The sequence below is a fragment of the Grampus griseus genome (genome assembly GCF_964374135.1).
Source record: "Grampus griseus genome assembly, chromosome: 10".
Classification (NCBI taxonomy): Eukaryota; Metazoa; Chordata; class Mammalia; order Artiodactyla; family Delphinidae; genus Grampus; species Grampus griseus.
Window position 1 is genome coordinate 59,478,478 of NC_139004.1, and position 23,788 is coordinate 59,502,265.

Here is a 23,788-nt window from a genome sequence, read left to right on the forward strand (position 1 = left end):
CCATAATTCAAAAAGAGTCATGTGCGCTTCCCTGGTGGCGCAGTGGTTGAGAGTCTGCCTGCTGATGCGGGGGACATGGGTTCGTGCCCCGGTCAGGGAATATCTCACATGCCGTGGAGCGGCTAGGCCTGTGAGCCATGGCTGCTGAGCCTGCGCGTCGGGAGCCTGTGCTCTGCAACGGGAGAGGCCGCAACAGTGAGAGGCCCGCATACCGCACACACACACACAAAAAAGTTATACCACAATGTTCATTGCAGCACTATTTACAATAGCCAGGACATGGAAGCAACCTAAGTGTCCATTGACAGATGAATGGATAAAGAAGATGTTGCACGTATATACAATGGAATATTACTCAGCCACAGAAAGAAATGAAATTGAGTTATTTGTAGTGAGGTGGATGGACCTAGAGTCTGTCATACAGAGTGAAGTAAGTCAGAAAGAGAAAAACAAATACTGTATGCTAACACATTTATATGGAATCTAAAAAAAAAATGGTTCTGATGAACCTAGGGGCAGGACAGGAATATCAAGACACAGATGTAGAGAGTGGACTTGAGGACCCGGGGAGGGGGAAGGATAAGCTGGAACAAAGTAAGAGAGAAACATTGACATATATACACTACCAAATATAAAATAGATAGCTAGTGGGAAGCAGCGGCATAGCACAAGGAGGGTGGGAGGGAGATGCAAGAGGGAGGGGATATGGGGATATACGTATGTATATAGCTGATTCACTTCGTTATACAGCAGAAACTAACACAACATTGTAAAGCAATTATACTCCAATAAAGATGTTAAAAAAAACAAGCAGAGACTTTAAAAAATTTTTATTTTCCATTTCACTATTAAAGCACAACTTGTTCAGTTTTTGTCACTGTTACAGATGGTGCTACGGAGGGCATTGCGTTCAGGTCTCCCTGTGTGCACAAGGGAACGTTTCTCTGGACCATATATGTACAGGAATGTTTGCTCACCCTGTCTCATTCCACTTCTATCTCATATTAATGCTTACAGTTGTGTAATGTGACTAACTGGGCTTGGTTTCCTTGGTCCTAACTCTCCACTTCTGAGCCCATTTTCTCTCTGTTTACAGAAGGGCCAAGGTAGCTCGGTTGATTGGTTTACTGGCTTCGCACACAACGGAGCTCCAGGAAAATACACCTGTTATTGAGGTAATTTCTTTTATTACTGAAATGTTACGAATGGCAAAGATTGTTCTTGATTTTAGAACATGCAGCTTTCATTGGTGTTAAGTGTGGAATTGTGGCAGTTGTTATAAAATAACCTCAGTAGACCTGTACACTTCAGCACAGCCGCTCGTTTACAGCATAGTCTGTTGTCAAAGGTGGTGCGGTGGAATTACAAGGCTTGTGGACTCTAGTCATCATTACTGCATTTCAATAATTTATGGATAAGGTTTATTTCATTACTAGTTTTCATGTGGTCTACTCAACATTTTATTATAACTAAAGTATTTTCTACTGGAAACCCAGCTCAACTTCAAATTAAAATTTTTTTGGGTTTTTCACATTGAATTTAGTGTTTTTATCCCCACCAGTTGTCATTTATTTCTGACAATAGTGACAGTATTTAACTGCCAGGCATGCACTAAAGGTATTTTCAAATGTGGTCGGCACTGTGTATTCACGGGTTCTGAGTCTGTGGATTCAGTCAGCCATGGATTGAAGATATTCAGGGGGAGAAAAGTTCTAGAAAGTTTCAGAAAGCAGAGCTTGAATTTGCTGCACACTGGCAAGTATTTATATAAAATTTACATTGTACTAGGCAGTATAAATAATCTAGAGATGATTTAAAGTATGTGGGAGGATATGCATAGGTTATATGCAAATACTAGGCCATTTTATATAAGAGCATCTGTGGATTTTGGTATTTGTGGGGTTCCTGAAACCAGTTCCCCACAGATGCTGAGGGACAACTGAATCAGTCATTTCTTTCAAATACCAATATTGGGAAGCCCTTATTAATTAACCAGTAATTCCAAGTCCCACGAAGTGGATGCTACCATTGTACTGCCCTTTTTTTTTTTTTCGTGGTACGCGGGCCTCTCACTGTTGTGGCCTCTCCCGTTGCGGAGCACAGGCTCCGGACGCGCAGGCTCAACGGCCATGGCTCACGGGCCCAGCCGCTCCGCGGCATGTGGGATCTTCCTGGACACGAACCCGTGTCCTCTGCATCGGCAGGCGGACTCTCAACCACTGCGCCACCAGGGAAGCCCTGTACTGCCTTTTTGAATGTTCCTGAACACTAAAAACTACTTTCTATCTATCCTGTTAATGTGTACTGCACTTAACTGGCAGTAGATTTTTATCCCTTGGGCTAGGAGAGTGTTGAGTCAAAATAGGTGAGAAAAACCAAGGCTGTTAAGGGGGAAGGGCAGAACTCCTGAAGGAAGGAGAAAATGGTAAAAAGAAGGGATTTTTGTAGAGCCAGACCTGCTAGTGTGGTTTTTGGGGCTTTGAGAAGAATTGTTTAGCCAAGTACCGTCTAATAGAACTCTCTGCGGTGAAGGAAGCTGTCCTGTGTCTGTGCTGTCCAGTACCGTAGCCAGTTGCTGGGATGGCATTCCAGCTAGTCCTGGGCTGTCTAGGTGGAAGCAAATGGGGGACTAATTTGTGCTCTGTGCGTTTCCTCTGCTTATGATTCCGTCCCCATTCCCTGCAATTATTAGACCTCTGAGCTACTAAAGAAAATGTTACTAAGTCTAAACTTTTCCTTCTTTTTGTGACCAAGAAAAATGAATTGTGACCTGTATGATCACTGATGGTACCCAGCTTGGCTATCAGAGATCTGTAAACTAGATTTTTATGTAAAAGACCAAGCAGATAGGGCAGTGACACTTAGGCAGAAGAGGAGAAGACTTAGGAGCTCAGGAGTGGAGGCTCCTTCTGGTGACTCAGAGCAAAGGGTCTCCAATGAAACGGATTTGCTGCAGGAGATGGGAGAGAACTTGATGAAAATTCTAAGACCAAGTCCTGACATTCTAGAGGACATTCCTGGATAATCAAAATAGGAGGGAACAGTGTGCCATGAAGAAAGAGCCCCTGAAGGTGTAAAATATGACTGAATTAAAATATTCAGTAGATGCAGTAGTAAGTAGGAGATACTGGGTACCTTAGAAGCCGAGTTAGTGAATTTGAAGATAAGTAAGATGTGAATTCTCTTAGGATTCAGAAGAAGAAAAAAGGATAAAAATCATGAATTAAAAAGGCACGGAAGACAGTTGCAGAACATCTCTTACACTGTCCAGTATGGTAGCCATCAGACAAAAGTGCTACTAGGCACTTGAAAAGCAGCAAGTCTGAATGGAGATGAACTGCAAGTAGAGACCACACACCAGATTTTGAAAACTCAATATGAAAAAAAAAAATAATGTAAAGTATCTCACCTGTAATTTTCTTTATAGATTACATTTTTATTTTAAATTTTTATTGGAGTATAGTTGATTTACAGTGTTGTGTTAGTTTCAGGTGTACAGCAAAGTGAATCAGTTATACAAATACATATATCCACTCTTTTTTAGATTACATTCTAAAACAGTATTTTTGGATATATTAGGATAAATATTAAAATTTTTACTTTTATTTTTTAATGTGGCTACTAGAAAATTTTAAATTGCCCGTGTGGCTTGAGTTCTATTTCTCTGGGACAGCACTTATCCAAGATAAACGCAATGGGATTTCCAGGAGGAGAGATCCAAGCAAACAGAAATGAAAAATAATAGGAGAAAATTTCACCCTGAGCTGAAGAAAGACTCACATCTTTAGATGAAAGGTTTTTCACCAAATGTCAGGCAAAACATTGAAAAAAAGAATGCATACGTAGACCTATCCTGGTGAAATTTGTAATTTCAAAGATAAAAATAAAATCTAAAACCCAGGTTATAAGCAAATAATAGCACATTAGACTTACATTTAATTTTTCTGTAACACTAAAGGCTAGAAGATAAAGAAAATGGTGGAAATGGATCGACACTTAGGAGGTCATGTGATGTTAAATTTCTCTGTTACGTCCATTGTATTGCCTACTTGTGGGGACAGAAGACATTTTCAGAAACTCAATCTGAATTTCACCAACATTTCTAAAACAAATTTACTTGAGCAAGCTACTTGAGGAGCTGCCAACTTCAACACCCACTTTCCCACCCAAGTTTTAAGATAATGTAAAGGAGAAACAAATAAAAACAATGAATCTATTTAAACGTAAGTCTAAATAATAGCTGCTACTGTTGTGAAATATAATCTGGAAAGAATGGATTCTTGAAAAAAATATAAATATTCTTAAAAAATAGTAGCATGGAAGTAAATTCTGCATTGTTTTAGAGGGTCTGAAAAGGTAGGGGAGAAGGGAATGGAGAAGGAAAAGGCAAGTTCTTTCTTGTTCTTTTACAAATTGAACACTTACGGAGTACCTCTTGTGGGTATGGCCTGTGTTACTTGCAGGAAGACCGTCGTTCCAGGCAAGTTCTTGTCTTGTTCTAGAAGGAATTCATAGATGCCGTTTTATTCTTGGCACTGATAATCCATTTCATTCTTGAAATTGATACTCTTATTCTTTTTTTTTACATCTTTATTGGAGTGTAATTGGTTTACAATGGTGTGTTAGTTTCTGCTTTATAACAAAGTGAATCAGTTATACATATACATATGTTCCCATATCTCCTCCCTCTTGTGTCTCCCTCCCACCCTCCCTATCCCATCCCTCTAGGTGGTCACAAAGCACCGAGCTGATCTCCCTGTGCTATGTGCTGCTTCCCACTAGCTATCTATTTTACGTTTGGTAGTGTATATGGGGAGGGGGAAGGGTAAGCTGTGACAAAGCGAGAGAGTGGCATGGACATATATACGATACTCTTATTCTTAACAAATATTTGTCAGTACCTGCGTATGTACAGGGTGCTATCTAGGTGCTTATTTTATAAAAATAGATGGCAATCTCTGTTCTTGCAGAGCTTGTGTTCCAGTGTAAGGAGAGAGATAATAAACAAATAAATATATAAAATTTGGTGGTGATAACTTCAGTGGGAAAGATGTAGCAGGGTTTGGAAATGATGAGGTGGCAGCAGCGGTGGTTTAGAGATTGGCTGTTTGGGGAAGGCTGAGCAGAGACCTGAGGGAATTGAGGGAATAGTTCCCTCAGCTGGGGAAGAACATTCTTGATGGGAAAGACACATGCACCCCAATGTTCACTGTAGCACTATTTACAATAGCCAGGATATGGAAGCAACCTAGATGTCCATGAAGAGAGGAATCGATAAAGAAGATGTGGTATATATATACAATGGAATATTACTCAGCCATTAAAAGGAATGAAACTGGGTCATTTGTAGAGACATGGATGGACCTGGAGACTGTCATACAGAGTGAAGTAAGTCAGAAAGGGAAAAAGAAATGTCGTATATTAACTCATATATGTGGAATCTGAATAAATTGGTATAGACGATCTTGTTTACAAAGTGGAAATAGAGACACAGATGTAGAGAACAAACGTATGGATACCAAGGAGGAAAGGGTGGTGGTGAGATGAATTGGGAGATTGGGATTGATGTATATACACTATTGATACTATGTATAAAATAGATAACTAATGAGATCCTACTGTAGAGCACAGGGAACTCTACTCAGTGCTCTGTGGTGACCTAAATAAGAAGGAAATCCAAAAAAGAGGGGATATGTGTATACGGATAGCTGATTCACTTTGCGGTACAGTATAACACAATATTGTAAAGCAACTATACTCCAATAAAAATAAGTAAAAAGAAAAAAAGAAAGGACGGGGGGTAGATAAGTGATCGGCACGTTTCGAGAAGCAACGAGGAGGCGAGTGTAGCTGGAACTGAGCATGAGGTACCGATGGGAGATGAGGTTAGTGAGGTAGCCAGAGGCCAGGCCATCCAGAACCTTGTTGTAAACCATGGTCAGAGCTTGGGGTTTTAGTCTGAACGAGATGGGAAGCCATTGCAGGATTTGGAGCAGAGGAGTGCCGTGGTGTGGCCGATGTTTGGAAAGGATCACTTTGTTACAAGGACGGGGGCAAGGTGGAATCAGACCAGTTTAGGGGGCTGTGGCAGTTCAGATGAGGGATGGTGCTGGTGACTTGGACCAGGTTTGTAGTGGTGGAAAGAGTAAAAAATGATTTTATTCTGGATACGAGTTTTTTTTTTTTTTCCACAGATAGATTTTGAAGAGTGTTGATAGATCTGCCGATTGCTATGATATTTGAAGGCAGACGTTAATAACCAAGTCTGGCCAATATAAATTCTAGTATTCAATATGAAAAGTGTTGAGGCATCAGAAAAGCAAATCCGAAATGAAATTTCAACACAGGCACCGGACTGGCAAAAATTAAAAAGCCTTAACAGTCCTCAGTGTTGGTGAAAATACTGAGCAGAAGGAGGGCTCACATGCTGCTGAGGAATGTAAATGGGCAGAGCCGGTCTGGGAAACTGCTTGATCTCTGAAAGCTGAGCACGTCACTACCCTGTAACCCAGGGTAACAAGTGACATGTACAGGAATATATATTGCCAGCATGATTTGTAACAGCCCGAGATTTGAAACAACCCACGTGTCTATCAACAGCAGAATCGACAAAGTATGTCGCATTCCCACAGTGGAATGCTGAATAGCATTGCAAATGAGTTCATCCTTTCAGCACTGGGAAATACGCTGAGATGAATCTCACAGTCATAGATAGTTTGCCTAGACATCAGTAGGACATTCCCTGGGCAAGACTGATCTATACATTCAGGAATGTCCTGGGGCTGTGATGGCTCTTGTTTAGAGGGTCAGCTCCCGCTCGGTGCCAGAGGTGATGAGGGAGACGCATACGTAGGTAGGAGTCACGGAAGGTCTGGAGATGAGGGCTGCCTTGGGGCACAGAGTCTGGGCAAGACAGAACAGAAGGCAGGGCTGGAGCTGAGAGGCTGCCCAAGTCCTCGTGCTTGGGACTCCTGTGGCTCTGATGGGATAGTGTATTCTGCCACAGAAACTGGGCAGGTCTGGGCAGAAGGCATCAGCTCACCCCTGGCTCCATGCCTGTGGCCTGGTCCCCCTGGAAATTGCTGCGGCTGCGGCTGTGGCTACTGGGAGCATTTGGCCCAGCAGTTCTTGAGCTGAACCTGTCCCCGTGCTCACTCGGGTTGAGTTCTGTGGCCAGTGCTTTCTTCTCTTCAGAGACTGGGTACTCTGTGTTCTCAAAGTATTTCCCCAGCTCCTGTTGCTGTCCCTTATTAAACATTGCATTCCTGGGCTTCCTTGGTGGCGCAGTGGTTGAGAGTCCGCCTGCTGATGCAGGGGACACGGGTTCGTGCCCCGGTCCGGGAAGATCCCACATGCCGTGGAGTGGCTGGGCCCGTGAGCCGTGGCCACTGAGCCTGCACGTCCGGAGCCTGGAGCCTGTGCTCTGCAACGGGAGAGGCCGCAACATTGAGAGGCCCGCGTACCGCGCGCGCGCACGCACGCACGCACGCACGCACGCACACACACACACACACACACACACACACAAAACAAAAAAAACCCATTGCATTCCTGATGCTCCATTGAGAGGAGGAGGTGCGTGTTAATTCCTGAGGTCCTTATGTACTCTGTTCTTTCATTTTTTCCTCTCTGGGTGTTTGCTGATGTTTTATTAATTTGAAATGAAACTTGGGAAAAATCATACTTAATTTAAAAAAGCAAGTGTATATTTACCTAGGAAACTTTTGAATTATGAATATACTATACTGTGAATTATTTTCTGTTGGATAATGACGAGTTTACAGAATAACTTGAAATTGTGTCAGGTGCTCCTTTGTGATGCCATCTTTTTTTAAATTCTGTTACTACTTAACGTTTTTTAGTTCTTGATTAATTCCTGTGACCAATTGGCTGTAACAATTAAAACAGCCACAAGAGGGCGCTCAAACACTGGAAACAAAGTTTTTCAAGTTAAGAATTTATTTTACAACTTCGGGAAGAAGTAGGCTTGGCAGGTATTTGGTACCGTGTTCATCTTTTCCCTGTTTTTTGGAGTTTCTGCTGCATGAAATGTGGTTCCAGTCCATTGGCAATGATTACCATTTGAGATTAATGAAAGCCATGACAGCCTCTCCAGAACAATGCAGTCATTCCAGGAGATTTGGACTCCTGGGAGGCCCTGTGATGAGCCTTAGGTTCAGAACTCTTGAGACCAGCTTTCTGGAACACAGTTGTGTCTTCATACATAGTTCTTCAGTAAATCATTAATAAAATGTCAAGTGTGAGACGCGTTCTGATTTTTCCAGTAGGTTTACTACCAGCAGACAATAAAACTCATGGTTGAAGATCCTGTAGGCATTTTAAAGGCATAGAATCTTATTTTATTTTATTTAAGTAAGTTATTTTTTAAATTTTATTTTATTTTTTATTGGAGTATAGTTGATATAGTGTGTCATTTTCAGGTGTACAGTAAAGTGATTCCGTTATGCATACATATATATTCTTCTTCAGATTCTTTTCCCTTATAGGTTATTACAAAATATTAATGGTTTCCTGTGCTATACAGTAGGTTCTTGTTGGTTATCTATTTTATATATGGTAGAGTATATATATGAATCCAAAACTCCTAATTTATCCTCCCTCTCTTTCCCCTTTGGTAACCATAAGTTTGTTTTCTATGTCTGTGGGTTTATTTCTGTTTTGTATATAAGTTGATTTGTATCATTTTTCTTTTTTTTAGATTCCACATATAAGCGATACCATATGACATTTGTCTTTGGCTTACTTCACTTAGTATGATAATCTCTAGGTCTTTCCATGTTGCTGCAAATGGCATGATTTCATTCTTTTTTTTATAGAACCTCATTTTTTTTTTTTTTTTTTTTGCGGTACGCGGGCCTCTCACCGCTGTGGCCTCTGCCGCTGCGGAGCACAGGCTCCGGACGCACAGGCTCAGTGGCCATAGCTCACAGGCCCAGCCGCTCCGCGGCACGTGGGATCTTCCCGGACTGGGGCACGAACCCGGGTCCCCTGCATCAGCAGGCAGACTCTCAACCACTGCGCCACCAGGGAAGCCCAGAACCTCATTTTAAAGATAGATTTTATTCATTTTGTTTTATTAATTTTGGCTGTGTTGGGTCTTCGTTGCTTCAGGCGGGCTTTCTCTAGTTGCGGAGAGCGGGGGCTACTCCTTGTTGCGGTGAGCAGGCTTCTCATTGCGGTGGCTTCTCTTGTTGCGGAGCACAGGCTCCAGGCGTTGGGCTTCAGTAGTTGTGGCTCGCGGGCTCTAGAGCGCGGGCTCAGTAGTTGTGGTGCACGGGCTTAGTTGCTCCGCGTCATGTGGGATCTTCCCGGACCAGGGCTCGAACCCGTGTTCCCTGCATTGGCAGGCGGATTCTTAACCACTGCACCACCCGGGAAGCCCTAGGACCTCATTTTATTATTCATCACTGTAATCCACAGTGCCTAGCCAGCCAAGTAATCTGTATTTCTGGTATTCAGTCAGTGTTAAAGGATTTAATAAATGATTATAAGAATGGTGGGAAAGTGTGGCAGTATAATTTGTTACAAAGAGACAAGAAGAGATGGAGAAAAATCCATTTTACTATCCTTATGATACAATTTAAGTCCCTTCCATTCCTATTCTATCATCAATGGCTACAGAAAAGAGTTGGTCATGATCTCTTGTATATATTGAATATTTAGAAGCATTTATTCAATTCTTCTTTATCTTTTCTACAGAAGAATATTGCCAGCTTCTTAAACTTTTCTTCCTAGATATCACATTTACCACCCTGTTGTGGTTTGTTGTGGTTCTTGTGTGTAATAATTTAAAGTAAATGTTATATTATCCTATATATATGTAGTCTTAAGCATGCAGTGGATATATTTTATGAAATTAAATATAGAGCCTTAAAATTTAGAACTGGAAGGAATATTAATAGACACTCTAGTTTGATCCCTTCATTAAACATTTTTATTATGGAAAATGTCAACATACATAAAAGTAGACTGAAATAATGAGCTATCAATTCCAACAATTATTAGAATTTTACTAATATTGTTCGTCTGTTGTCTTCTCTCTCTCTCACTCACCCTCCCTATCCCATTCCTTCTCTCTGTTCTCTTCCCTCTGTCTTCCCCCTCCTCCTTTCCCTTCCCCTTGCTATAATTTTTTTTTTTTTTTTGGCTGTGCCGTGTGGTGTGCGGGATCTTATTTCCCCAATCAGGGATTGAACCTGTGCCCCCTGCAGTGGAACTGTGGAGTCCTAACCCCTGGGCTGGCAGGGAATTCCACCACCACCTTGCTATAGTATTTAAAAAAAAAATTCCAGACATCATATTATACTCTTAAATACTCTAGTACATATATCTAACAGAAAAGGTTTTTAAAAAATACAATCACAATACCATTATCACACCCAACAAAATCGACGGTGGTTTCTTAATATCATCTAATACCCAGTGTTCATGTTTTCTTGATGATCTTACACGTCATTTTTTTTTTTTTGCGTCACGTCTTAGTTGTGGCACGTGGGCTCTTTGTTGTGGCACGTGGACTTCTCTCTAGTTATGGCTCATGGGCTCCAGAGCACGTGGGCTCAATAGTTGCAACATACAGGCTTAGTTGCCCCACGGCATGTGGGAGCTTAGTTCCCTGACCAGGGATTGAACTAGCGTCCCCTGCATTGGAAGGCAGATTCTTAACCACTGGACCACCAGGGAAGTCCCTCATACATGTCATTTTGTATTTTATCATTGAACCAGGATTGAAACAAGGTCCTATACTGCATTTAGATAACGTTGACTCTTAAGTCCCTTAATTTCAAATATTTTCCTATTATTTTTTAGTGCCATTTATTTATCAAAGACAAATTGTCATTTGTTTTAGCCAAAGCTGGAATGTTGGAAACTTTCTTCTGTCCTTTTGGTGCCATGGTTCTCTCTCACCTGTATTTCCTGTGACTGCTAGTTAGGTGTAGAGCCTTGATTACATTCAAGTTGCTTTATGGAGGAAGGGTAGGAATTCCCCCTACCTGGTGCTGTGTGTTTCCTGTTGCCTCATAGGGAGATGTGTATAGTAATGTCTGGTTGCCTCCTTATTACTGGTGTTGTGATTGCTTGCTGGCTTCAGGTGTGGTCAGCTCTGTGGTTATGAACTTGCCCATCACTCTCATACTTAGTAGTTTTAGCATCCGTTGATGATCATTGCTTAGTTGCATTAGTCCTTTAGGGTTGCAAAAATGATCATTTTCTCATTCTGTAATTCCTTTCTCATTTACAGCTGGGAGTTTTCCTTACATAAGAGCTTTCCCATATCAGCTAATTGGTTATCCTAAAATACAGTTTGTTTAGCAAAGGCAGGATAAATGATTGTTGCCCTTTATAGACCAATATTCAGAATAATAAGTTGGTGCCTTAGTTGTCTTAATCTGTCCAATGAGATTCTCTTTATATTAAGAAATTATGGATTTACATATGTATGTTTATTTCAGTCTGTTGCAGTCATTAGTCTTTTGGGTGCTAAAGTTGTTCCATCTCAGGCCAATGGGAGACCGTTCTAGTTTGGTCCTCTCTACTTTCTACATGAGCCTACTACTGTGTCTGATACCTTACTTGCTTCCTGTCAACAAGATTTCACTGTTCTTGGGAAAAGTCAGCCCTAGTTCTGAAGTCAATTCTATAAGGAACCTTGTTTAATTTTAGCTGAAAATGGTGCTTCGAGAATGCAGTCTGGGTAGGGGTGCTCATTGCTGCTGGGATTGTCGTTTCTTTTAGAACTTTTCGTGGGTGAGAGCTAGGAAATATTTCTTAAAGAGAAAAGTCACAAGTTCTTTCGTACCTATACTTCCAGTTCACATTTAAAATTATGGTTTTTACCTTTTTATTTAAAATTTTAATTTCTCATAAACTGAAAGTCTTAGCTGCTAATGACATTAACATGCCTATTTTCTTTAACCTATAGTTTAGATTAAATAGTTTAAAAATAATAACCATATTATTCCTAACAGTAAAACTACAAAGTGCTGTTTAAGATATTTTTGTTTTGTTTTGGTTTTTTTGGTCCTTGGGATACAATCCACTAGGTGATATATACAGTCAAAATACTGAGTTTTCAGGTCAATTCAAATAATTCTTCACTTTGTACTTCTGTCACCAGTATGATATATAATTACGTATATTTTTCAATTTGTATTACATATTTTGGCATTACAGATTTAGGGATTGCTTTGTGCTTTCTTTTTGAATCAAAGATGGTAATGCTTTTTTTTACTGAAGAGTTACAAATATACAGAAATGTGTACAAAACATAAATTTCATGCTCACTGAAATGTCACAAAGTGAAAACCCAGGAAGCTGCCACTGGTTCAAGAAATAGAACATTGCCAGCCCACGAGCACACCCCGTGTGCCCTGTCTCGATCGCTAGTCTCTCCCTTTGCTCTGAAGGTATCTACTACCATACCTTCTGGTTCTCAATCGCTAGTCTCTCCCTTTGCTCTAAAGGTATCTACTACTGTACCTTCTGGTTCTCAATCGCTAGTCTCTCCGTTTGCTCTAAAGGTATCTACTACCGTACCTTCTGGTTCTCAGTCGCTAGTCTCTCCCTTTGCTCTAAAGGTATCTACTACCATACCTTCTGGTTCTCAATCGCTAGTCTCTCCCGTTGCTCTAAAGGTATCTACTACCATACCTTCTGGTTCTCAATCGCTAGTCTCTCGCTTTGCTCTAAAGGTATGTACTACCGTACCTTCTGGTTCTCAATCGCTAGTCTCTCCCGTTGCTCTAAAGGTATCTATTACCATATGCTCTGGTACTGTGATTATTTTGCCTGTTTCTGAATTTTATTTAAATTGAATCATATGACGTGTTCTTTGGTATCTGGCTTATTTTGTTACGTGTCATGTGTGAACCATTCATCCTTGTTGTAGGTGTCTAGTTCCTTTACAGTATCACACCACTAGTGATGGACATTTGGGTTGTTTGCCATATTTGGCTATTATAAATAGATCTTGTAAAAACATTTTGATGCACTTATGTGAACTTTCTGTTAGATAAACCTAGGAGTTAGAATTGCTAGGTCATAGGGTATGTGTATGTTCAACTTCAGAGGGTAGTCTAAACTGTTTTCCAAAACAGTTGTATAAACTTAAAATCCTTTCACCAATGAAAGAGAATTTTCAGTGATTTGTATTCTCATTAATACTTGGTTTTGGTATAAAATCACGTTAAATTAGTCTCTACCAAGTTCTTTATTTTTAACATGAGTGAGTATTGAATTGGTTATATGATATCTATAGAGGTGATTGATGGGTTTTATTCCTATCTCTGTTAATAGGTGGATTATATCAGTGGCAACCCTAAAATTAAACCACCCTAGCATTTTTCAAAGTAACTCTACTTGAGTCATGATGTAGTAACATCTTTATAATGCACTGTTGGATTCTTTTTGCTAATATTTCTTCTGGATTTGTCTCCCCATTTTTCCCCCCATGACATTGAGTTCTTGAAAAGCCCAAGCCAGTTGTCTTGTAGAATGTTCCACATTTGTCTACTTGCTTTTTCTTAGTATCATGAAACTTGATTTTCTAGTTCCTACATTTCCTATAAAGTGTAGGTTAGGTTTGGAGGCTTGATTAGATTCAGGTTAAAGTTTTTTTCTTTTTTTGTAAGACTATGTCATAGGTGATGTTGGGTGCTTCGTATTTCGTCATATCAGGAAGCATATGGTGTTTGTACCCTATTAATTGTACTTACTTGGATCACGTAAAAGAGGTGATGCCATGTATCTCCATTGTGAAGTTACATCTTTTTCCCTTGCAGTGTCACTTTCAGTGCCAAGTTAAGTATACAATAAGGAAATAATTTGAAAAGTTATAGAGATTGTAACTCGCTCGTTTTAACCTTTTTCTAAATTGAAATGCACAATTTTAGTTAGTTCATGACATGTTAATGTATTAGCTGTCGTTAATTGCCATTGCGTTTTTCTCATTTCATTTTCAACAGATTAATTCACTAAGTTCATCGTGCTATGCAACATTATTATTGCCATTGCTGTTTTGAAATTCATCTAATTTTCAAGTTTATTTTGCTTTTTATGTCCTAATTTTTTTTTTTTGGTAGGATAATCGCATCTTGTGATTTAGTTGCTCAAAAGATGAAATCTTCTCTGAATTCTTGATTTAAGAATATTGACACTGTTATTCAGCCTTCTACTGAATTGGTTTCAGACTTGAACTTTATGTTAAGCAGTAGATATATGGTGATTTGAAGCATTAGTCAACTTAGTTCTCTCTGAACATTGTGTACTTGTGGAACTCTAAACACGGGACATGATGAACTGTATTTAGGGACAGTTGGCTGTTCTGGCATCTGTTTTAGAGGTTGTGGTGTAGCGTGCTCCACTTTGGGCTCTTGCTCTCTATTAAGCTGCACAATTGCACCACTTCCTCCGCTGTCCCGGCGCCTTGCATGCTGTAGCTTTTCATTACTGGAACAACTGCACATGGCAAGCTCAGTCATGGTCCTTATTTTCCACAGTCCTCATTTCCAACTTACAGCTGTTTTGAAGAACAGATGATACTTGTTGCACTTTTTGGGGATGTACATATTTTATGTACATAAATGAAATTGTTTTTACCTAGAGTTTTCCCCATGTAGCATTTATTATGCTTTTTTCTAATTATAAAATAATGTATGGTTTTCTTCTTTAAAAAATATTGCATTTATTTATTTATTTATTTATTTATTTGTCTGAGCCGGGTCTTAGGTGTGGCACACGGGGTCTTTAGGTGTGGCGTGATCTAGTTCCCTGACCAGGGATCAAACCCTGGCCCCCTGCTTTGGGAGCACGGAGTCTTAGCCACTGGACCACAAGGGAAATCTTTGGTTTTCTAATTATAAAAACTTAGCTACTTAGATTACCTGGAAATCCTCCCACAGCAAAATAAATATCTAGAAATTCAGGATAAAATGTAACAAAAAGATTTGTAAAATACTTAGGTGCACAAGAAAGGGAAATTCTCGAAAGTCAGAAATGGGGAGCTGAAATCTGAAATGGTAAGACTTTGAGGCTGTCTGAGGCAGAGCAGGGTGGTGGTTATTGCTGATAATTTTGAGATCTGGTAGAACCTAAGAACAGTAGATGAGGCCTTCGGTTCCCCAGTGCGCGTTAGTTGGAACTAAGGCTCTTGAAGAGCTATCCCTGTAGTAAAAGGGGAATTTTGCAGGGAGAATAAAAAGAGGAGCAATCCATTTATCTACACGGGGAGATAACAAGCAAGCTTGTTAATTTTATCTTCAGCTCTAGAAAGGTTAAAAAAAGTTTTCATGTAAGTTTGTAACCACGGTTTTTTGAGTTCATTAATGTTTGGAGTATGCATTTATACTTCTTCCCAACTGAGAAATTAACATAAAAATAAGACCTGGGTTGGAGTTCTGGTTCTGGTCATGGTTGAGAAGCTTCTGCCAATAATGATAATGAATCTGGACAGATTATAAAAACGGAAGTAGGTAGAAGCTAGAGGGGACACACAACTTGAAAGAAAGGAAGCTGTGTGAGCTGTGTTTTTAACTGGCTTATCTTCAGGCAGGTGCTCTGAGTTCACACAGGGGAACAGAGTTCAAGTAGAACCCAACAGTCTTCCTGGATCAAGGAACTGAGTCCCACCACTTAACTTGGTGGGACTTGACCTCCAAACTCCATTTCCCCAGCACACTGAGCAACTGTTGAAATTCCTGCTCCTCTTTGACCTCTCACTCACTGCTTTCTGCTGGGGTCCAGGGAGTTTCACTCAACGCACACACACAGCCTCCAAGTTAGCCAAGGACCTCAGAAACTTTTGGAAACTTTTCCACAATTATCCCATCAAAATTTTTTTCTATCTCATTCTATATTTTATGTGTATATTATGTTGTATGTACACATTGTATGTGTTTTTGCATTGTATGTGAAATAGGTAATGTTGATTTAAGGTGAAATGTGATTACTTAACGGATGCTATTGTAACCTGAAGAGTATCCACTAAAAACGTAAACAAAAAGCTATAGCTAATTTGGTCAGTAGAAGAAATGAAATGCAATTCTAAATTAATACTCAATCAAAAATAAGTCGGGAAAGGAAGATTAAAGGGAGAAAGATCAAATGGGACAAATAGAAAGCAAATGGCAAGATGATAGACTTAAACCATACCACATTAATAATTACATTAAAGTTCAGTGGCCTAGATACTTGAGTCAAAAGGCACAGATTGTCATACTGGATTAGAAGGAGAAGCCTAGCTATATGTAGTTACATAAGCCATACTTTAAACATGAAGATAGACTAACAACATGGAAAAAGATATACCATGGAAACACTGAAAACAAGAAAGCTGCATGGTTATGTTAATAACAAAGTATATAGTAAGGGAGTTACACTAGAGATAAAGATGGGTGTTTCATAATGAGAGTTTAAATTTTTAGAAAACATTAACAATCCTGAATTTGTAGGCACCAACCAAGAGCACTTTAAAATAAATGAAGGGAAAATTGACAGAACTAAAAGAAGCAGACAAATCTGTTATTGTTGGGTAAGTTTTAAACAAGCAAGACAAAGTCAGAACACAGAAGATTTGAATGATATGAATGAAATGGAAATAATTGACATTTATAGAATACTAATTTGAACAACTGTAAAATATTTACATTCATTTAAAATGCACACTGAATATTCACTAAGACCATAAAGTCAGCCGTTAAACATATCTTAACAACAAAGGATTAAAATCATTTAGAATATATTCTCTGACGACGATGGAATTTAGAAGTTAATAAGAGGAAATCTAGAAAATCCCTCAAATATTTAGAAATTAAGCAAAATACTTTTGAGTAACTCATTTTTTCCCCTCTTTTTCCATCAGTTTCATGATTTATTTTTATTGAAGTATAGTTGATTGACACTGTTGTGTTTCAGGTGTACAGCACAGTGATTCAGTTATACATAATATATATCTATTCTTTGTCAGATTCTTTTCTCATAGGTTATTACAAAATATTCAGTATAGTTCCCTGTGCTGTATTGGTCCTTGTTGGTTATCTATTTTATATGTAGGAGTGTATATATGCTAGTCCTGGACTTCTAAATTATCCCCCACCCCTTTCCCCTTTGGTAAGCATAAGTTTGTTTTCTATGTCTGTGAGTCTCTTTCTGTTTTGCAAATAAGTTCATTTGTATCTTTTTTTGTTAATTCCATGTATGAGCGATATCATATCTGTCTTTAACTTAGTATGATCATCTCTAGGTCCATCTCTGTTGCTGCAAATGGCATTATTTCATTCCTTTTTTATGGCTGAGTAATATTCCATTGTATACACATTCTACATCTTCTTTATCCATTCTTCTGTTGATGGACATTTAGGTAGTTTCCATGTCTTGGCTATTGTAAGCAGTGCTGCAGTGAATTGTAATAGTGCTGCATGTGTCTTTTCGAATTAGTTTTCTCCAGATACATGCCCAGGAGTGGGATTGCTTGATCACAGTGATAACTCTAATTTTAGTTTTTCAAGGACCCTCCATACTCTCCTCCATGGTGGCTGTACCAGTTTACATTCCCACCAACAGTAACTCATGTGTTAACGAAAAACTCTGAAGAGGATTTAGGTAAATTTTAAACTGAATGATAATGGACACCTAACACATCAAGAGTTTTGTGATGCTGTTGAAGTGGGAGTGAGAGGGAAATAGTCCACAGCTTTAAATGCTCAGAGTAGAGCACTAGCTATGAAAAGCCGAACACATATCCCAGTTGCCTGGAAGGCTTGTTAGAATGCAGATTGTTGGACCTCACCTACAGAGTTTCTCATTCAGTAGGACTGGAGTGGGGCACAATTTGTATCTTAATAGATTCCTAGATGACTTTGTACTGCTGCTGGTTCCAGGACTGTACTTTGAGAACCACTATATGAGAAATCAAGAATGTTCTAAGTTCCAATTTAGGAAGTTTAGGGCTTCCCTGGTGGCGCAGTGGTTAAGAATCCACCTGCCAATGTAGGGGACACAGGTTCGAGCCCTGGTCTGGGAAGATCCCACATGCCGCAGAGCAACTAAGCCCATGTGCCACAACTACTGAGCCTGTGCTCTAGAGCCCACGAGCCACAACTGCTGAGCCTGCGTGCCACAACTAATGAAGCCCACGCACCTAGAGCCCATGCTCTGCAACAAGAGAAGCCACTGCAATGAGAAGACCATGCACCACAATGAAGAGTAGCCCCCTCTCACTGCAACTAGAGAAAGTCCATGTGCAGCAACAAAGACCCAATGCAGCCAAAAATAAATAAATAAAATAAATAAATTTATTAAAAAAAAAGTTTAGGAAAAGGAAAGCAAATTCAACCCAGTGCAATTAAAATAAAGGAAATACTAAAAAATAAGAGCTGAAGTCAATGAACTGGAAAAGTAAAAGTATATAAAAACCAGTAAAACTGGTAGTTCATATGTTGATAAACTTATTAAACTTGTAGCCAAATTGATCAAAAGAAAATAAAGAGAAAATACAAATAAGCCATGTCAGGACTAAAAGGGAAACAGCAAGGGAGTAGATTCAGCACTCAGGGTACTAAGGGGGTAATATGAATAGCTTTATGCCTACTTACTTGACAGCTTAAATGGACAAGTTGTCCGAATAACACAACTTTCTGGAACTGATAGAAGACAGAAAAATTTGGAGAACCCTATGTGTGTGAATACATTAATAAAAAACCTTCCGCTCCAAACAGCTCTGGGCTTCTATGAGTTCATTGGTGATTTCAACCACCACCCTGCCCATATATTAGTGTGTGTGTGTGTGTGTGTGTGTGTGTGTACACATATATAACAGTATATACATTGATATATGTTTATATTTACTCAACATCACGTTTACTTAGCTTTATGAGAAGGTACAAGACGGGCAACATAGCATGAATGATAACAGGGTAATTGTCCTTAAATCAGAAGGGACACGATTCACTGTCACAGGAAGAAAGGATTAATAAATGGAGGTGGAGTGGGGGGTATGATTTGGTGGTGGGAGAATGAGTGATCTTGTATCTAATGGCTTCTGACAATGGAGTACCTCAAGGTCACCACCAGAAAGAGGTGGAGGAGAAGATATGAAGTTGTCATTTCAGAGAATGGGAAAGAGAATAAAGCACAGAAACCAAGTTCGGTTTGTTTCACCTTAAATTGTTTATCACAATCTGCCTAGTTGTGTGATGTTCTCCAGAAGATAGTTGGGTCTTTAATTAAGGGAGGACTTGAGTCTGTTGAGGGGGGAGAGTGGTCATTTCCAAACCCTCTTGCCTAAGGCCTTACAGTTTTAGGTCTTTTCTGTTCAGAAGCCAGTCTATGTAGGAAAGCACGTAAAGAAAGACTGTGAGAAGGTGGTGGGATCATTGGCTTGGGTGTTTAAAGGAATATTGCTGAAGGGCTTTGAATAAGGAAGCTTGAGAGAGGTATGAGTGAAGGTGAGAGGGTGTCTGAATTGGAGAAGTATTGGGGATACTGTGAGGGTTCTGGGTGTGACTGTGGATGAGTCGTGGTAGAGGAACAGGTCAAGGGACCAAGTGTTCTGAGCTCAAGGGACCGTTGTGTGGTCAGGGTTCCAGTGTGTCTCCCATAGGGACATCCACTTGGCGGAAAGTGAGGACAGGAGTATAGGTGGGGAGGAAGGTGGTGAGCCAGGAAGGAAGCCCTGTCCTCAGTGGACAAGAAGCATGAACAGGGGGGTCAGTAGCCAAGGGCACTGAGGAGAGAGGACAGTGTGATAAGATGATGGGAGACTCAGAATCACAGGCCCTTGGTTAGGACAGAGGGTGTGAGAGCATCAGCAGGAGTGAGGAGGAACGCAGCCTCACCCAGCCTCAGAATACACTTTGAGTTCGGCTAAGGATGTTTGCTGCTTGGCAGGGCAACAGGAAACAGAGAGAGACGTAGGTTTTCCACGTAAATCTCAGGGAAAACGATCTCTCTCTTCTTTGGATAAAGTGCTATTGATAAATTTGGCCCACCATAAGGACTCGCTTAACAACAGTGCCGCCTGTGTGAGGGTTTGTGTTACGGCCAAACACAGAGCACTAGTCAAAATGTTGCCGGTGGGAAGAGCTCTTAATGAATTAGCCATGTTTTTGTGAATACTGTTCTTTCTAAAACCTGCATTTGAGCAGGATTTTCTTGTTGATGGTAATTTATGAAAATGGTGCTAGGTGCTTTCCTGAAAAAACTACCTCTACCTTGTTGGGCTTATATTTCCCCCCTTTTCACAGGTATCAGATGGCCCCGCAGGGTGCTCTGTACCCCACTGCTGCCTCAGTGTAGCATCCTCAGCAGTTTCTGTGCTGAGCGGCTGTAAGACGCCATCTTTCACACCAGGCACTGCGCGACCGTTTCTGGCTTGTTTGAGGGCCTGAGCTGGGACTGATTCTCATTTATAATTCTTCCTCGTGGTTAGTTTCAGTGAATTTGCCCTTGTAACTTTCTGCTAAACAAACTTCTTTTTCTGTTACTTTATGGACAGCATGAGAGACAGATTTGTTAAATAATAAAGCAAGGGTTGAATGATATTCATACCTTTGTGTAGAACGAAGTGAAACGTTCTGGGTTTATTATATTAAGCCATGGTGCTGAAGTGCGTATCGTTTGGGGAATTGCCATATTTGAATCACTTTTGCATACAAATTAAACATCTCACATCAAAGGATATTTAAAAGGCATGCTTCCTAATTTCTTATAATAATAGAATTCATTTAATTTCTTACCTGACATCTTGTAGAACAATTTTCAGCCTCTGTGTTTGCTGCTCTAATTTTTATGCTCATTTTACCTGGACTATGAACATACCTTTGTTATAATATTTTTAGGACAGCAGTTGTGAGGCTTATATATTTGAATGTGATATAATTTAGTAATCCTTGGGAACCTAGCAAAGCATCACATTTAATTTTCTGTTAGATGAAAGAAACATGGGAAGAGAATTGGTGATGGAAAGAATTGCAGAGAACACGAAATGAGAGCTGATTCCTGAAGCAGAAAAATGCAATTTAAAAATGAGCTTCCCTTATATTTCTATTTGAGGAGTGTGGAAAAGATGACATTAAGAATATAGTGACGGGCTTCCCTGGTGGTGCAGTGGTTGAGAGTCCGCCTGCCGATGCAGGGGACACGGGTTCGTGCCCCGGTCCGGGAAGATCCCACATGCCACGGAGCGGCTGGGCCCATGAGCCATGGCCACTGAGCCTGCGCGTCCGGAGCCTGTGCTCCGCAACGGGAGAGGCCACAACAGTGAGAGGCCCGCGTACCGCAAAAAAAAAAAAGGAATATTGTGACAAGTAAATAATACTAGTTGTATATAGCAAGCTCAGAACTACAGTATTGGAGCTATGTCTTTGTGCCATAACTTTTAAATTATTATACATCGAAAAGAATTTTAATGAAGGACAATGGTAACTTGACCTCTTAAGGAAACATTTATGTCGTGAGCATGATTGTCTTCTGCTCTTCCCAAGTAAAATGTCATTTAACCCTCAATAAATAAATAAATAAATAAATAAATATCTCCTTTGCCCCCCAGTAGATGCTTACATTAGATACAGAAGAGGGGACCTGCCACCGTGTGGCCATACCTGGAATATATGTCTGGCTTGGTTTCTTCTGCCTGGCCTGGAATGGCCTCTTCCTCTGTCTGTGTCAGGTTTAGTTTGTGGTCACCAGAAGGAAGCAGAGAAGAGTGGAAGGGGAGGGTATATGCCTCTCTTTCTGGTATGACTGCCAAGAATTGTGACTGTAGTACCCTATGTTGGTAAAAAGGCACGTGTTAGGGCAGCACTGCTGTTCTCGTCTCCGTAGGTAGACTCTCGCTGGAGGCCTCTGCAGGCTGCCAGTGTCTACTTTGCACCCCTCTCCTTAGCCTCTGCCACCCAGTTGCCATCTGTGTACATCGATGCTTGAGGAGTAGTCAAGAAGTGGGATTCAGAGGCTGATTCTCTGATGCTGAGATGACATATGAATTCAGTGTCCCTGGTGATTCCAGCAGTTTCTTTCCCTTTTTAAAAAATTTGAGTAAGACTAACTCAAAACTATAAAACCAGTAGTTTGTGAAGGCTTAAAAGACCATTGCTCAAAATGAAGCCTGACAACTTATTAACTGGTCAGTCTAAGTGTACGATATGGGGTTCCACCATTCCTTTCCAAGGTGGAAAGGATGAATCCAGCTATTGGGGTGAACCTGTCATTTTCAGTATTAATTGATTTCACAAGATGATAAGGAAAAACTGGCAAGTGAAGCTTTTCAAAGGGGACTACCATTCACCCTCCCTAACCTGTGGCACACTCAAATTGGGATCATTCAATGATGGTTTATTTACAAAGGGGTGATTGAGTACAAGGGATGGTGCCGTTTTCCAGGGTTGGTAATAGTAGAATTGTTCTCACCTTTCGGGCCCAAAGGAATAAGTGGGTTGGGGAACTCCCTGGCGGACCAGCGGTTAGGACTTGGCACTTTCACTGCTGTGGCCTGGGTTCAGCCCCTGGCCAGGGAACTAGGATCCCGAATGCTGTGTGGTGTGACCAAACAAAAAAAAAAGAAAAAGAAAAAAAGTGGGTTGGGATGAATGTGGTTCCTGGAGCCCAGAAGGAGATGCGTTTGGGAGGCTGATTGAAAGGGGCAGGACCGTGGATGGTGGAGTTGGCACAAGTGCAGGGGCAAGGATGGCTGATCCGTACCTGGAATGGGCATCTCTTCCTGTGAGGGCACAGTGCTGTCCCCTCCATGATCAGAGGGTTCTAGTGTAGTCAACCTGCTGCTGGCTGGCCGGCCAGGCCCTCCAGGGAATGGAACTGTATCATGGCTCAGTATTGGCCTCTGTTCATGGCAGGTTGGGCACCCAGCAGTGGCAGTAGCCAGGTCAGCCTTGGGGAGCAGAAGCCCATGTTGTTGAGCCTATGCATTGCCTCCATCCTTCCCCCCACGTTCTTTGTACATGGCCTCGTTGAGCGAGCACCAGTGTAGCTGGTGAAAGATGCTGCCTGGCATCCGCAGGATCGTTCTGCTCTTCCAGCTGACTGGTGATGCCCTCTTGTGGGCATTTATATGGTGGGCTGGAATGTCTTTACACTCTGTTCCCATTCCAAGAGCCCATCTATACCTCTCTCCCCCAGACTTTTTTTTTAGTACAGTTGTTTTCTTTCTAAGTATTTGACCCCCTGGCAAGCCTATTAGCTACTGCTTTCTGAGTTGGTACAGATGCATCCCTAAGTCCATCTCTCTCTGGGCAGTGCATGTACATTTACCATAAACAAAGTCCTGCCCACTCAGGATTTCCTTTCACCGCTGTCCTTCCGGGCCACCTTTGGGTGGGATTGCACTGAAGTGGCCATCGACTTGGTACTGGTGCCAAAGTACCATGCAGAGCCATGTGTGCACCAGGTCTGTTTATGCTTTTTCGTCCTGGCAGGGAGGAAATGTAGAACTCCCTGGAAAGTCACGGGGATGGGCTGAGGAAGGGCGAGACAGCTGAGCAGTGACAGCAGATACCATGGGAGTCCGAGCTGCCTGCATATGGAATGTGAATGAGTGAATCTGCTTAGCTTGGGCTCCTATGTACCATTTCAATTTTAAAATAAGATGCTACTGTGCATAACCAATTTTATGGCAACATCCGGTTCATGATGGGCAGATCAGGTCCCGAAGTATCTGGAGGCAGGCATTCAGTCTCAGCCAGGGCCCAGCAACAAGCCAGGAATGGCTTTTCAAATGGAGAATGACGGTCGGCAGAGGGGAGGGCAAGACTTATTC

The 23,788-nt window shown here is 40.9% G+C and overlaps 1 protein-coding gene across 1 annotated transcript in view; it reads left to right on the top strand.

The window, feature by feature from the left end:
* Positions 1-23,788, top strand: part of ULK4 (unc-51 like kinase 4) — a 513,951-nt gene that overhangs the window by 53,738 nt on the left and 436,425 nt on the right. Inside the window, exon 17 of the mRNA XM_082664206.1 lies at positions 1,097-1,175. Coding sequence (XP_082520332.1) covers positions 1,097-1,175 — 79 coding nt within the window. The remainder of the gene's footprint in view (positions 1-1,096; positions 1,176-23,788) is intronic.